Genomic DNA, 13,834 nt, shown 5'->3' with positions numbered 1-13,834 from the left:
GGATTGGGAAGCCTAGGCAGAGCGGGCAGAGGAGAGAGTATAGAGATGGAGTATTCTCAAGTGGCTACTGACGTAAGACAAGGACAGTTGTTGGGCCTGGCTGCTTAGCTTCCCAGCCCAAAGCCCAAGGTTTTCAGGGGGAAGTGCATACTTGTTTTTCTCTCTCATAACCTGAGATTTTAAGGTCACAGGCCCAGGCTGCTTATGCTGAGGGGACCACTCCTAGGGGATAGAGAAGGCTGGATCAAAGAAATGGTGTGAAGCCACCCTCATCCCTATCTCTCCAAGACTGTCAGGAAACTGTGTCCCCCAAAGGACCAAGGGTTCCGACAGAGTCACCCAGCCCATTGTTAGAATACAAGTCTCGCCTCTTACAGAAGAGCAATGATCAGATCAGAGAGAAAGCTCACAGGTTACAGTCTCAGAGTTGGGACAGATTCTCAGGGGGAGATAGCTCAGTCAGTAAAGTGCTTGTCTTGCAGGCATGAGGATCTGAGCTTGATCCTAAGAACTCACATAAAAATTCCAGGCACAGTAACACCAGTAATCCCAGGACTGGGGAGGTGGAGACAGGCAGATCTCTGGATTTTTGTGTGACCAGTCAGTTTAGCCTACTTGGTGACTTCAGGCAAATGACAGAGCTGAGGAAAATCGATTGAGGTTGACCTCTACCCTCCCCACACAGGCACACACACACACACACGTGCACACACTCATGAACATGAACATCACACACGCATAAAATAAAATAGTGTGAGGTATTGCTGTCCTCTGAGCTTGGAACCCCTGGGCTCTCAGGCTCCATCAAGGACTAGTGCAATAGGCATTGGGGTGGGACACTGGGGTCCATCTCTGGTATTAACTCCCACCCACACCCCAGCCAAGCTCACGGTCAACATCCTGGATGTCAATGACAATACACCGCAGTTCAAGCCCTTTGGAATCACCTACTACACAGAGCGGGTCCTGGAGGGGGCCACCCCAGGCACAACGCTCATTGCTGTGGCCGCCGTTGATCCCGACAAGGGCCTTAACGGGCTGATCACCTACACCCTGCTAGACCTCATACCCCCAGGCTATGTCCAGCTCGAAGACTCTTCAGCAGGTACGTGGCAGATCTCCACGTACATCCTTACCAACATCTAGTTAGGATGCACCCCCCACCCCTGCCCTGTGTGTGATTCAAGATGGTTGACATGCCAGTCATTTCCGATGCTCCCAGCGGAGGATAGAATTTTCTAGTCCTGGTTGGGATAGAAGCCCGCAGATGTCTGTTGAAAACTTAGCAGACTCCATCATCATTTCTACCACCTAAACTCCTGTGAGCACATCCCCATGGGAGCAGGGTCATAGGTGTCCCAGAATGCCTTGGGGTCATTAATATTCATAAGAAGCAGAGGAAGCTTCTTACCCCTTCCCTTCATTGAGGAGGACAACTGATGGCAGGCAGTCCCTCCTCAGCCTCTGTCCTGCCATGGGCAGTACCTACTCACGTTCCCGGTAAAGCGCCCCTCCTCAGAGAGCCCAGGATGAGAGTGGCCGCAACTCAGCCTTGGGCGCCTCTGTGTCTCAGGGAAGGTCATCGCCAACCGTACGGTGGACTACGAGGAGGTTCACTGGCTTAACTTCACCGTGAGGGCCTCAGACAATGGGTCCCCACCCCGGGCAGCTGAGATCCCTGTCTACCTGGAAATTGTAGACATTAATGACAACAACCCCATCTTTGATCAGCTCTCCTACCAGGTAGGTGGACAGACCAACACGGGGACAGGACCTGTACCAATTGCTTGGGGTCTTTGGTGTGCCTTCCACTCCCACTTGCTCCCCCTTGAGCCCCCCTGGAATGCCAACCACAGGAGTAGCTTGTTGTCCTGGGGCCTCGCTGCACTGGTGAATTCCTGGGCAGGGCATAGGCTCCAGGGTGACCCTGTCTTCTCTCTCCTCTTCTTTGTCCCCCATCCTTTGTCCCCTTCTCCAGGAGGCTGTTTTTGAGGATGTAGCTGTGGGCACGGTCATCCTGAGGGTTACAGCTACGGATGCTGACTCAGGCAACTTTGCTCTCATCGAGTACAGCCTGGTGGATGGAGAGGGCAAATTTGCCATCAACCCCAACACTGTAAGTCAACAGTGGGAGGGCCTGACCCTGGGAGTGTGAGGGCCTGACCCCTGAAGTGGAAGAGCCTGACTCAAGGAGTGGGAGGGCCCTGGTTTGAAACACCACCCAAAGCATCCCAGGTATCTCCGTTTCTGGGTTCTGTCACACCTGTAGACTTCGGGCTTCTTTAGCTAAGTAAGCTAAACTCTCCTCAGAGTCCCAGGGGTTGTAAAGACAATGACCCACAGATTGAAGAAAGTGTGGCCACCAGCTTTGGGAACTGGCCCTTTGGTGACATGCTCCAAACAAGTTCAGGGGACCGCTTCTTGAGACTGTTGTAAGAGCCGAGGAGCACTGTGGGAATTGGGTGTGGTGTTTGAGCCCCTGCTGTATACATAGTCCTATAGTCAATGTAGAACGAGGAACGGTACCCCAAAGGGTGGGACCCACAAGTCCCCATAGGTCTCAGCCTTTCGTGAGAGTAAAAATTCAGAGGGAAGGATAGGCTGGTGACTCAGGTGTGTGCTTGTTAATCCAGAAGCTGCTGTTTCCGGTGTGAGGAGACAGTTTTGTGACAGACAGGAATGTCAACAGAGCCTTCTGCAGTGCCTGGAACTGGGGTTTTTGCCCTCCGTGCCCCGCTGCATACTTCCCTCCAGGAGGTTTTACTCCTGCGAGCCCTCAGGCATGGTGCCTGGCATTACGGTGACTGTTACCCAAATATATACTCTATGCCAGCACCCGGTCAGGCAGTTGGCTTGAGCCTGGGCTAGTCACTCCTTCTCAGAAGGGAGACACAGTAGAGACTGCTGCTCCTCTTGGGAGCATTAAGACAGACTCTGTCCATAGTAGATGCTCAGTAAACACGTTAATTTGGTGAGTCCCCTGAAACCTTCCTCCTCCAACTAGGGTGACATCTATGTGCTGTCCTCTCTGGACCGAGAGAAGAAGGACCACTACATCCTAACTGCTTTGGCCAAAGACAACCCTGGCGATGTGGCCAGTAACCGTCGCGAGAACTCGGTGCAGGTGAGGGTACCAACCTGGGCCCAGAACTCAGCCTTGGACATGCTGCAGTGCCAGTATCCCAGGGTCACTTCAACTTTTTGTAGCTAAGGGTGACCTTGAACTCCTGATCCTCCTCCCTCTACCTCCCAAGTGCTAGGATTTTATAACATGTACAACCATGCCTCATATATGAAGTGATGAAGACCAAGCCAGAGCCTCATTCATGACAGCTACAGAGAGACCAGCACTCTACCAACTTAGCCCCACCCCCAGCCTAAGACCCTGTCTCAAAAAATAAACAATGCAAATGGATGTGATGGCACATGCCTTAAATCCCACCACTGGAAAGACAGGATCTCTGAGTTCAAGGCCAACCTGGTCTACATAGCGAGTTCTAGAGTAGTCCAGAAAGACCCTGTCTCAAAACATAAATCAGTTTACTAGTTAAATGACAGGACCTTTCACCTGGAGTGGTACCCTGTCCCTCCTCTACCCCACCTTATCCCTGCGTGGCAGGGTTTCCTAAGGGAGCCCCTTTCAGGCTCTTACAATCTCCCCAGGTGGTGATCCGAGTACTTGATGTCAATGACTGTCGGCCTCAGTTCTCCAAGCCACAGTTCAGCACAAGTGTGTACGAGAATGAGCCAGCAGGTACTTCAGTCATCACCATGCTGGCCACTGACCAGGACGAGGGCTCTAATGGCCAGCTGACCTACTCTCTTGAGGGTCCCGGAATGGGTATGTGACTTTCCTTGGCTGCCCAGGAGGGCTTAGAGGATGGGGAGGGGCAGGCTGCAATGTCTCCCACCCAGGGGGAGGAGGAGAAGGAGGGGACAGGAAGGCTGCCTTAGCCAGGGCATTCACTTGTTCTCTCCCACTGCCAGAGGCTTTCTCTGTGGACATGGACTCGGGCCTGGTGACCACGCAGCGGCCACTACAGTCCTATGAGAGGTTCAACCTGACCGTAGTGGCTACAGATGGTGGGGAGCCCCCACTCTGGGGCACCACAATGCTCCTAGTGGAAGTCATCGATGTCAATGACAACCGCCCCGTCTTCGTGCGCCCACCCAATGGCACCATTCTGCACATCAAAGAGGTAGCCCTGATCCTGGGCCCACTGCCCACCGACGCGTGGTTCCCACATCCACTCTGCTGCCTCAGCCTGCATTCACTGCCTGACAGAGTAGAAGGCCCATTGCAAGAATGTGAACACTGAGGCCAGACTTGCCCAGTGCCACCTGGGAAAGATCTTGCGCACTCACTCATTCTGTGGGCAGTCTAGAAAGTCTGTAGTCTAGGAAAAGATCTGGGTTCAAGTGTAGCTCTTTCAGCCAAATGGTCTTGAGCAAGCAACTCTTCTTGTTTTCCTCTTGAGAGCAGGCTAACAATAGCATAGACAGCATCTCTTGCTCGTAGACAAGGAGTATCTGGTCCTCTGCCACTCACTTCCCCTCAGACATAGTGCAAAATAGACACAGGACCCTTCCGTCTGTCTGCTGGCCCTCTGATGCCAAAATGATTGGCTCAGTGTCTCATTCTTTGCTCCCTTGGCCATCCAGTCGGGGGCAAATGCTCTGTCTTCTGCTCTTCCTGGCCCCGGTGTCCTTGGAATAGTTGGGATATCTCTAGCTTGTCCTTTGCTTCATAAACTCAAGCAGGCCTCACAGCTCAGAACAGCCATGCTGGAACCATCTTCTTATTCTTTCTCCTTTTTGGGGTCCTGTAGAAGAGAATGATCCCAAGACTAAGCTCTCGGAAACACTAGGCCTGGTGTCACACTGCAGTGATCCATCAGCCCTTTTTGCTTTGCCCACCAGGGAGCTCACAGTGGCCCAACCCTGCAGAGACTTAGGACACGTACTTTACCTTCAAGCTTCCATTTTGTACCTGTACCCCAACTTTTTAACTTATTCAGTCTTGTTACAATTCACATATTCTTGTCAACTGCTTCAAATCTTTTTCTGTGAAAGGGATTGGGACGTAAATTAATTACAATCTAATTCTTTTCCACACCAAAGACTGCATTTGCTAAGTTTTCCCTTCAACGACCCTCTCCTTCTGTATTTGGGGAGATCCGTGTCTCCTGAACAGCCAGCATTTATAAAGCAATTATCTGTCACCCTGCTTTTATCACTACCACTTGGCCTTCTTCTTGTGAATAACGAGAAAACAGTGAAGGCTGGATGAGCTGAGAGGTTTCTAACAGTCAAGAAGCATGTTCTTGTTGGGAAGAGTGGAAGGGGGTGCTTAGGGCAGGGCTGGGGTATGACTACAGTTGGGCTTTTGCTGGGTCCTACACCAAACTCAAGGGAATGCAGTCACTTGAGGCTTGGAGAAGAGAGGGCCTTGGCTGAGGCAAGAGCTCATCAGAGACTGGCTCTGGGAGTTTCCATGCCCACATGTCCCCTCCCCATGGCTCCCCCCAGGAGATCCCGCTACGTTCCAATGTGTATGAAGTCTATGCTACAGACAAGGATGAAGGCCTCAACGGGGCAGTACGCTACAGCTTCCTGAAGTCAACAGGCAACCGTGACTGGGAGTACTTCACCATCGACCCAATTAGTGGCCTCATCCAGACAGCGCAGCGCCTGGACCGTGAGAAGCAGGCAGTGTACAGTGTAAGGGTGCAGGCCTGGGTGAGGTGGGCTGTGTGGATTTCTGCTAGACTGCCTCTGGGGGACTTGTTCCATTGGGCTTCCCTAGGGCCCTAAACCAACCCAACCCCATCTTTCTGTTCTGACTGGGCTCCTTCATTTCTAGCTCATCTTGGTGGCCAGCGACCTGGGCCAGCCAGTGCCATACGAGACGATGCAGCCATTGCAGGTGGCCCTGGAGGACATCGATGACAATGAGCCCCTCTTTGTGAGGCCTCCTGTGAGCTCACTCATCCCCTGTACCAGTGACATCCCCACAGGGCCTTCCCACCTCAAGTCTACATATTTTGCCCTGGTACACGTTGGGTTAGCATGCACTGAGCGTCCACCTGTACTCCCCACAGGCAGCTGTGGCGTTCAAAGATGATTCTATTGCAAGGTATCACTCAAGTGATCCAAAAACCAGGCAAAAGTGCCCAGAATCTATGTGTTCACATAGAGTGCACATATAGTCATGTTCATATATGTGTGTATATACACAGCGTATAAATTGGCTCTGGAGGTTAAAAATTGGCTCCAAAGTCTTGAGCCAAGACTCAGCCCAAAGGATAGCGGGACTGAAGGGCCCTGGTGTGGCCCCCATATATATATATCCACACACACATATGTATATGTATGTATATATACATATATATACACATGTATATTATGTATATGTATGTGTGTGTATATTATACATACACACATATATACACACATGTATACATACGTATATGTATATTATACATACACACATATATACACATATGTATACATATGTATATGTATGTATATACATACATGCGCACACATATATAAATGATATCTCATAGAGGCTGTGTGCATGCACATAAGTGTTCAGACACAAGGAACATGCATTCAGATACTGGGGAGACATCAGAGAAGGTTAAGCCCTGATCTCATAGAGCTTACAATGGTCCTGCTTGCTCTCTGAGTGATAGAGGCCTCACACCCACAGGGTAGGTACCAAAGGTCCTCTGGCCAGGGCTGAAGCTTGGACCTCCTGTAACAACTTCCTCTCTTATAGAAGGGAAGCCCTCAGTACCAACTGCTAACAGTGCCTGAACACTCCCCCCGTGGCACCCTTGTGGGCAACGTGACAGGCGCGGTGGACGCAGATGAAGGTCCCAATGCCATTGTGTACTACTTCATTGCAGGTGGGGTCCACAGAGCCAGTGCCCCACCGGCCCTGGGTTTGAGGAGGACCCTGGGTGGCCATGCACTCACCCTGTGCCCTGTCTGCCCGCAGCTGGTAACGAGGACAAGAATTTCCACCTACAACCTGACGGACGCCTGCTAGTGCTTAGAGACCTGGATCGGGAGACGGAAGCCATCTTCTCCTTCATTGTCAAGGCGTCCAGCAATCGCAGTTGGACCCCTCCCCGAGGACCCTCCCCAGCCCTCGATCTGCTGACCGATCTCACCCTGCAGGAGGTGCGCGTTGTGCTGGAGGACATCAATGACCAACCGCCACGCTTCACCAAGGCTGAGTATACCGCAGGTGCAGGGACCAGCCAGGGCCTGAGGGCATGGGTGGCTCCTTCCCTGACATTTATGTGGCCTGCCTGTTCCCACAGGAGTGGCCACCGACGCCAAGGTAGGCTCGGAGTTGATCCAGGTGCTGGCCCTGGATGCAGACATTGGCAACAACAGCCTGGTCTTCTATGGCATTCTGGCTATCCACTACTTCCGGGCCCTGGCCAATGACTCCGAGGATGTGGGTCAGGTCTTCACCATGGGTAGGAGCCCCTGTTACTGCATGGACTTCAGTCCGGGGATGGAGTCTGTGTGAGCACAGGACCTGGGTGGCCATCCATGTCAGCCCTTCTGTTCACCCGTGCAGTTTCTGCTCATCTATTCCTTCTTTACCACCTCATTTCTCTCTATACACACGCTTGTTCTTCTGTGTGTGGGGCAGGGGGATGCATTTTTATTCATTTAAAGGAGGGAAGTGCACACCCACACACACCCACACGGTGTGTAGAGGTTTCAGGAGACAACTTGGAGCCACTGGTTTCTCCCCTTCAGTGCGTGAATCCCCAGAGATCAATAGCAGGTCATCGGGCTTGGTGGCGAGCGCCTCCACCCACTGAGTCATCTCCCTGGCCTTGTTTTACTGTTTTTGTTAAACAGCAGGGTGTCATGTAGCCTACCTGGCTTCAAGCTCTCTCTGTAGTCAAGAACGATCTGGAGCCATGCATGGCAGTGCAAGCCTTTAATCCCCGGCACTCAGGTGGCAGAGGCAGACAGATGTTCGTGACTTTGAGGCCAGCCTGGTCTACATTTTGAGTTCCAGGCCATCTAGGGTAACCCTGTCTCGGTTAAGAAAAAGGATCTTGCGTGCCCGGTTCTCCTGCCTCTGCCTCCTGAGTGCTGGGATCACCCTCGTACGCTGTTACACCGAGTTTATCCAGTTCTGGGAATGGAGCCCGGAGCGCCATGCATTCTGGACAAGGCCTCTGTCAACCGAGCTGCACCCCAGGCCTCTTTTGTTTCCATCCTTCCCTCCCCCTGTCATCCACCCCTCTCCCTGTCATCCACCCCTCTCCCTGTCATCCACCCCTCCCCCTGTCATCCACCCCCTCCCTGCCTCTTCCCACATCTGTGCCCGTCCTCTTGTGTGTGGCGCATTTGCCAAGGCACTGGGGAGCTGGCATCCAAGCCGTCATGCACACACTGCTTGAGTTTTCCTCTGTGTTAGTGAGCAAGACACTCAGGGGCAGAGCCCACGAAGTGTCTACTCCCCGTCTGACATGGGATGCGCCCGTCTTGACATCCAGGTCTTGACCTGATATCCAAGGCTCCCACACCTTCCTTCTGGTCCTTGCTTCTGGCCTCACATCCCCCTCCCACCATCTGCGTTGGGTTCTGTATTCAGACACACACCCCCAGGTCACCCACCCATCCGCCTTCATTTCCTTAACGCCAGCCCAACCTTCTTCTTTCCCGAGATGCCTGCCTTGTCCTTCCGGGTTAAGTTCAGACGCCCCTGCTTGAGTCGGATAGCCAGACCTCCTAAGCTCTCTGACTGTGCTTTTTCAAATGTGATGCTAGGAACCAAACCCAGGGCTTGGGCATGGTGTGTAAGCTGCCCTGCCACCAAGTTACGACCCCGGCCCCCACTGCTCTTACTTTAATAAACCAACTGCAGAGAAGCTGTGGAATTCACCACATGGGTTGCAGAGTGGCAGGTTTTGAACCCAGGTCTTGTCTATTTCAGACTCGCCTAGGCCAGTGGCTCTCAATCTTCCTAATGCTGCAACTCTTTGACTACAGTTCCCCAGATGTAGTGGCCCTCAACCGTAAAATTGCCATTGCTACTTCATAACTGTCATCCTGCTACTGTTAAGAACCGTAATTTAACATCTGTGATTTCCAATGCTTAGGTGACCCCTGTAAGGGGTAGTTTGACCCCTCCCAAAGGGGTCGTGACCCATGGGCTGAGAACCACTGGTCTAGCCTATGCCATCTCTAGTCATCTCTCTGTTGTATTTATGGAGTTCTGAAGTACTTATTGTCTACAAGCAGCCTTCCTCAACCTGTGGGTTATAACCCACTTGGGGGTCAAGTGACCCTTTCATAGGGGTCACCTAAGATCACCTGCATATCAGATATCTACATTATGATTCATAACAGTGCAAAATTAGTTTTGAAGTAGTGACGGAAATAATTTCATGGTTGGGGTTGGCCTCAACATGAGGAACTGTATCAAAGGGTGACAGACAGTATTGGAAGGTTGAGAAGCACTGGTATAGTGCATGGGAAAGACCCTAGAGTTCAGAAATAGTCATCACACCCTCGTCATCTTCAGGCAGGAGAGCCTGAAGCTATTTAAAATGCAGTGTTGGGGTTGGAGAGATGGCGCAGTGGTTAAGAGCACTGACTGCTCTTCCAGAGGTCCTGAGTTCAAATTCCAGCAAATACATGGTGGTTCACAATCATTTGTAAAGGGATCCAATGCCCTCTTCTGGTGTATTTGAAGACAGCTACAGTATACTCATATACATTAAATAAATAATAAAAAATTTAAAAAATAAAGTGCAGTGTTTACATAAAGCTGGAGCAACCATTCAAGTCAAGAGACTTCAGCCAGGCATGATAGCCTATGCTCATAATCCCAGCACTTAGGGTGCGTGTACATAAAGAACCATGACTTCCCCCAAGGATGTGGTGGGTGCAGGATTTGTCACCAGTGTGTGAGGCCTCTGAGCTATGCCACCCCTGGACTCTTTGACAGGGAGTGTGGACGGCATCCTGCGTACCTTTGACCTCTTCATGGCCTACAGCCCTGGCTACTTTGTGGTAGACATCGTGGCCCGAGACCTGGCCGGTCACAACGATACAGCCATCATTGGCATCTACATCCTGAGGGATGACCAGCGCGTTAAGATAGTCATCAACGAGATCCCAGACCGTGTGCGTGGCTTTGAGGAGGAGTTCATTCGCCTGCTGTCCAACATCACAGGCGCCATCGTCAACACTGATGACGTGCAGGTGTCCTGGGGCCCTTGGACTGGGGCGATGGGAAGATGGCACAGACGAGACCCCTCCTTAGTCACGTCATAGCCACATGGCTTTGAGGGACAGCCCCAGGTCTGTGGACCTCCCTTCCCTTGTCTGTAAAAAAGGCTGATAGTGAGTGAGCCCTGGGTGGGAGTTAGCGGTTAAGTCAGGGAGATCCAGGAGTTCTCATCAGATACTCGGGATGGGCTCCTGCACGATGCCTGCCAGTACTGACTTATCCCCAGCCAGCCACGCACCTTCACACCCACAACTCCCTTCTCCTCAGTTCCATGTGGATATGAAAGGAAGAGTGAATTTTGCACAGACAGAGCTGCTCATCCACGTGGTCAACCGCGACACGAACCGCATCCTGGATGTGGACAGGTAGGTGGGGGGAGGGTCATGTGTGGACTACCTGTTATGGAAAGAGGAACTCGCAAAGGAGGCCCAGACTTTACCATCAGCCTCACTGCATGGTCAGAGCTGGGGAAGAATACAGCCAGGTAGCAGGAACGTCATCCCTCCAGGCCTCACAGACTGTCAGGCTTCTATTTCTGTGAAGACACCATGACCACAGCAACTCTCATAGAGGACATTTAATCGGAGCTGGCTTGCAGTTCAGAGGTTCAGTCCATTATCATCATAGTGGGAGCATGGCAGCATCCAGGCAGACACAGTGACTCCAGGCAGACATGGTGATCTATAGGCAGCAGGAAGAGAGACTGAAAGTCTGGGTTTGGCTTGAGCATCTGAACCCTTAATGCCTATCCCCCAGAGACACACTTCCTCCAACAAAGCCACATCTCCTACTAGTGCTGCTCCCTGGTGACCAAGGATTCAAACCCATGGGACCATTCCTATTCAAACCATGAAATTCTCCATGTCTACGAAACTGTCCATTTGTTTGGGGTTCATGAGAACCCTGGACGCAGACCTGCGGGCCCTGTAAGATACCATGCTCTCCCAGCTAGGTGGCTTTGCTCTTGCTGGGCTTCAGAGCAGCATGTGAGCGTTTGGGCTCATGTGGGGGCAGAACACACTGCCCCGGGATGGAGGGTGGCTCCTGAAGGGAGTGGCTGGCTAAGGTAGAGCAGAGCCTGTGGCCCCTGTACAGGGTCATCCAGATGATTGATGAGAACAAGGAACAACTTCGAAACCTCTTCCGGAACTACAATGTACTGGACGTGCAGCCTGCCATCTCTGTCCAGCTGCCAGACGACATGTCTGCCCTGCAGGTACGCTTCTTGGGTCAGTTCCGGCTGTCTGAGTTGTGTCCCTGGACCAACCTGCTAATGGCTGGCCTGCTATCTCCACAGATGGCCATCATTGTCCTGGCCATCCTTCTCTTCTTGGCTGCCATGCTCTTTGTCCTCATGAACTGGTACTACAGGACCATGTGAGTGTCCCCACCTCCAGCCTGAACCAGCATAGCCAACGTCCCCTGGACAGTGGGCACCAAGGCAGGCGGGGCCGAGGACCAGATATAACAGGTCAGCTTTCACTGTGGAGCTGACTGACACTCTTTCCCTCCCCGCTCCCTCTTCCTCCTTCCCTCTCTCTCCAGACACAAGAGAAAGCTAAAGGCCATTGTGGCTGGTTCTGCTGGTGAGTGAAGGCTGGTGGGGATCAGGGTAAGGCAGCCTGGTCCTCCCCTTGGCTCTACCCTTTTCCTCCTCACTCAAATTCTTTCCCTGCAGGGAACCGTGGCTTCATTGACATCATGGACATGCCCAATACCAACAAATACTCCTTCGATGGGTGCGTGGACTCAAGTCTGCAGATCCCCTTTGGAGATCCCTGAAGGATCCAGCTAGTGAGAAGTATCTGTAGCAGCCCCCACACTGGCTGAAACATGGAATGTGGGCTCCCCCTAGTGGTCTTTTCACTTCTCTGCACACTCAGAAATGTTGTCCAGGTCCCCCTTACAAGGGAGCATAGGGCTCCCTGAGAAAGCTGACCCAGGTTTGCACGCAGTCCTAGCTCTAACAGGATCCTACAGAAGGACAGAAGGATGTAGCCATAGGTACCACGGTAGCCTTCCTGTGTAGACCTGCCGAAGGCACTATGGTGGACCAAGGGAATGGGCAGTGTTAGAGGCAAGGCTATGAAGGCCTCTTGGCTACCCTATGCCATTCCCCAACTGCAGAGCCAACCCTGTGTGGCTGGACCCCTTCTGCCGGAACCTGGAGCTGGCTGCACAGGCTGAACACGAGGATGACCTCCCTGAGAACCTGAGTGAGATCGCAGACCTGTGGAACAGCCCCACCCGCACCCATGTGAGCCAGGGTAGCAAGCAGCCTGTGGCCAAGCTCAGAGCTTTGGAGGGTGGTTCCCTACCCCGTCTGCCTATGACTGTCAACCTCTCTGCTCCAGCCAATGTCCCCTCTCCCCCAGGGAACTTTTGGACGTGAGCCCGCGGCAGTCAAACCTGAAGATGACAGATACCTGCGGGCAGCCATCCAGGAGTATGACAACATAGCCAAGCTGGGTCAGATCATTCGAGAAGGACCTATTAAGGTGAGCCCTGTCCTGCAGGGTCCAGTACCCAGGCCCTGTCTGAATTTGATCCCTACTCAAAGATGTAAGGAGCTGGTTTATCTGGACCTGACTTCTTTCAGGACTGAAGGGAGTCTGGGCACTAGGGTTAGCAGGCTCAGGAGCCTGTGGAGTCTTTAGATCTAGGCCTTCGGTTTCCAGGCTGTTCCCATTCTCTGCATTAGGACCAGACACCTGCACCACCGTGACTGCCATGGGCATGTAAGGGGCAGGGCAGGCACCAGCCTAAGTGGGGAGTTAACCTTCTCCCTCCCTCAGGGCTCGCTGCTGAAGGTGGTCCTGGAGGATTACCTACGGCTCAAAAAACTCTTTGCACAACGGATGGTACAAAAAGCCTCCTCCTGCCATTCCTCCATCTCCGAGGTAGTGAGGTAGCCTCGGGAGCGGGGAAACTTGTGTGGTGTGCCCCATTCCTGGGGATGTGTTCTCTCTCTCTCTCTCTCTCTCTCTCTCTCTCTCTCTCTCTCTCTCTCTCTCTCCATCATTACTGGGAGTAGTCTGCTCTTCTCTCGATATCCTAGCAGCCAAACCCAAGAGCTGCTCCAGGAAGTCAGAAAGGAGGTTGTGATGTCTGGATCCTGTGGGGTCTTTCCTAGAAATGAGGTGGCCTCAAAGCAGTGGTTCTTAACCCCAAACCACCTTCTAAGGGGCCTTTACTTTAAGAAACAGGTCAGGAGGGCCAGGCAGGCCTGCCTATCCTGGGCTACTGTTCCAGCCACTAGAGACTGAGTTACACTACTGGCTTTCCCAAAATGCCCATTTCCACCCCGGCGTATGCTATGAAGGGGACAGAAAGCCTGCAGCAGGAAGTGCTCCTCCTACTTCTCGAGAGAGATTCTACCTAGTCATGCTTTCCTGTCAGCTTGGTCACAAACTCACATAGATACCACAGTGGTGTCCAGACTGATACCCACGTGCTTGAGGACAGGCGGTAAACCTTTAAAATCCAATCTGAGAAGGCCGGCCGGCCTGTTAGATGAGGAGGCAGATCACAGCCAGTGTGGTTCTGGGGTGACCT

The 13,834-nt window shown here is 52.5% G+C and overlaps 1 protein-coding gene across 2 annotated transcripts in view; it reads left to right on the top strand.

The window, feature by feature from the left end:
* The window catches only part of Cdh23 (cadherin-related 23), a 382,621-nt gene that overhangs the window by 367,427 nt on the left and 1,360 nt on the right, over positions 1-13,834 (top strand). The window contains exons 49-68 of one of the 2 annotated variants that reach the window (XM_087596750.1): positions 881-1,105; positions 1,574-1,743; positions 1,979-2,116; positions 3,005-3,124; positions 3,664-3,841; positions 3,988-4,199; positions 5,530-5,721; positions 5,864-5,977; positions 6,785-6,914; positions 7,007-7,258; positions 7,335-7,496; positions 9,995-10,251; positions 10,547-10,644; positions 11,375-11,495; positions 11,577-11,656; positions 11,825-11,865; positions 11,958-12,018; positions 12,407-12,536; positions 12,655-12,777; positions 13,075-13,179. In XM_087596750.1, the coding sequence (XP_087452876.1) occupies positions 881-1,105; positions 1,574-1,743; positions 1,979-2,116; positions 3,005-3,124; positions 3,664-3,841; positions 3,988-4,199; positions 5,530-5,721; positions 5,864-5,977; positions 6,785-6,914; positions 7,007-7,258; positions 7,335-7,496; positions 9,995-10,251; positions 10,547-10,644; positions 11,375-11,495; positions 11,577-11,656; positions 11,825-11,865; positions 11,958-12,018; positions 12,407-12,536; positions 12,655-12,777; positions 13,075-13,179 (2,909 nt within the window). 2 annotated transcript variants of the gene reach the window in all.

The sequence above is a fragment of the Rattus norvegicus genome, chromosome 20 (assembly GCF_021556685.1).
Source record: "Rattus norvegicus strain SHRSP/BbbUtx chromosome 20, alternate assembly SHRSP_T2T, whole genome shotgun sequence".
In the NCBI taxonomy this organism is placed as follows: domain Eukaryota; kingdom Metazoa; phylum Chordata; class Mammalia; order Rodentia; family Muridae; genus Rattus; species Rattus norvegicus.
The sequence above is the reverse complement of the archived record's forward strand: the minus strand, read 5'-3'. Positions and strand labels throughout refer to the sequence as shown.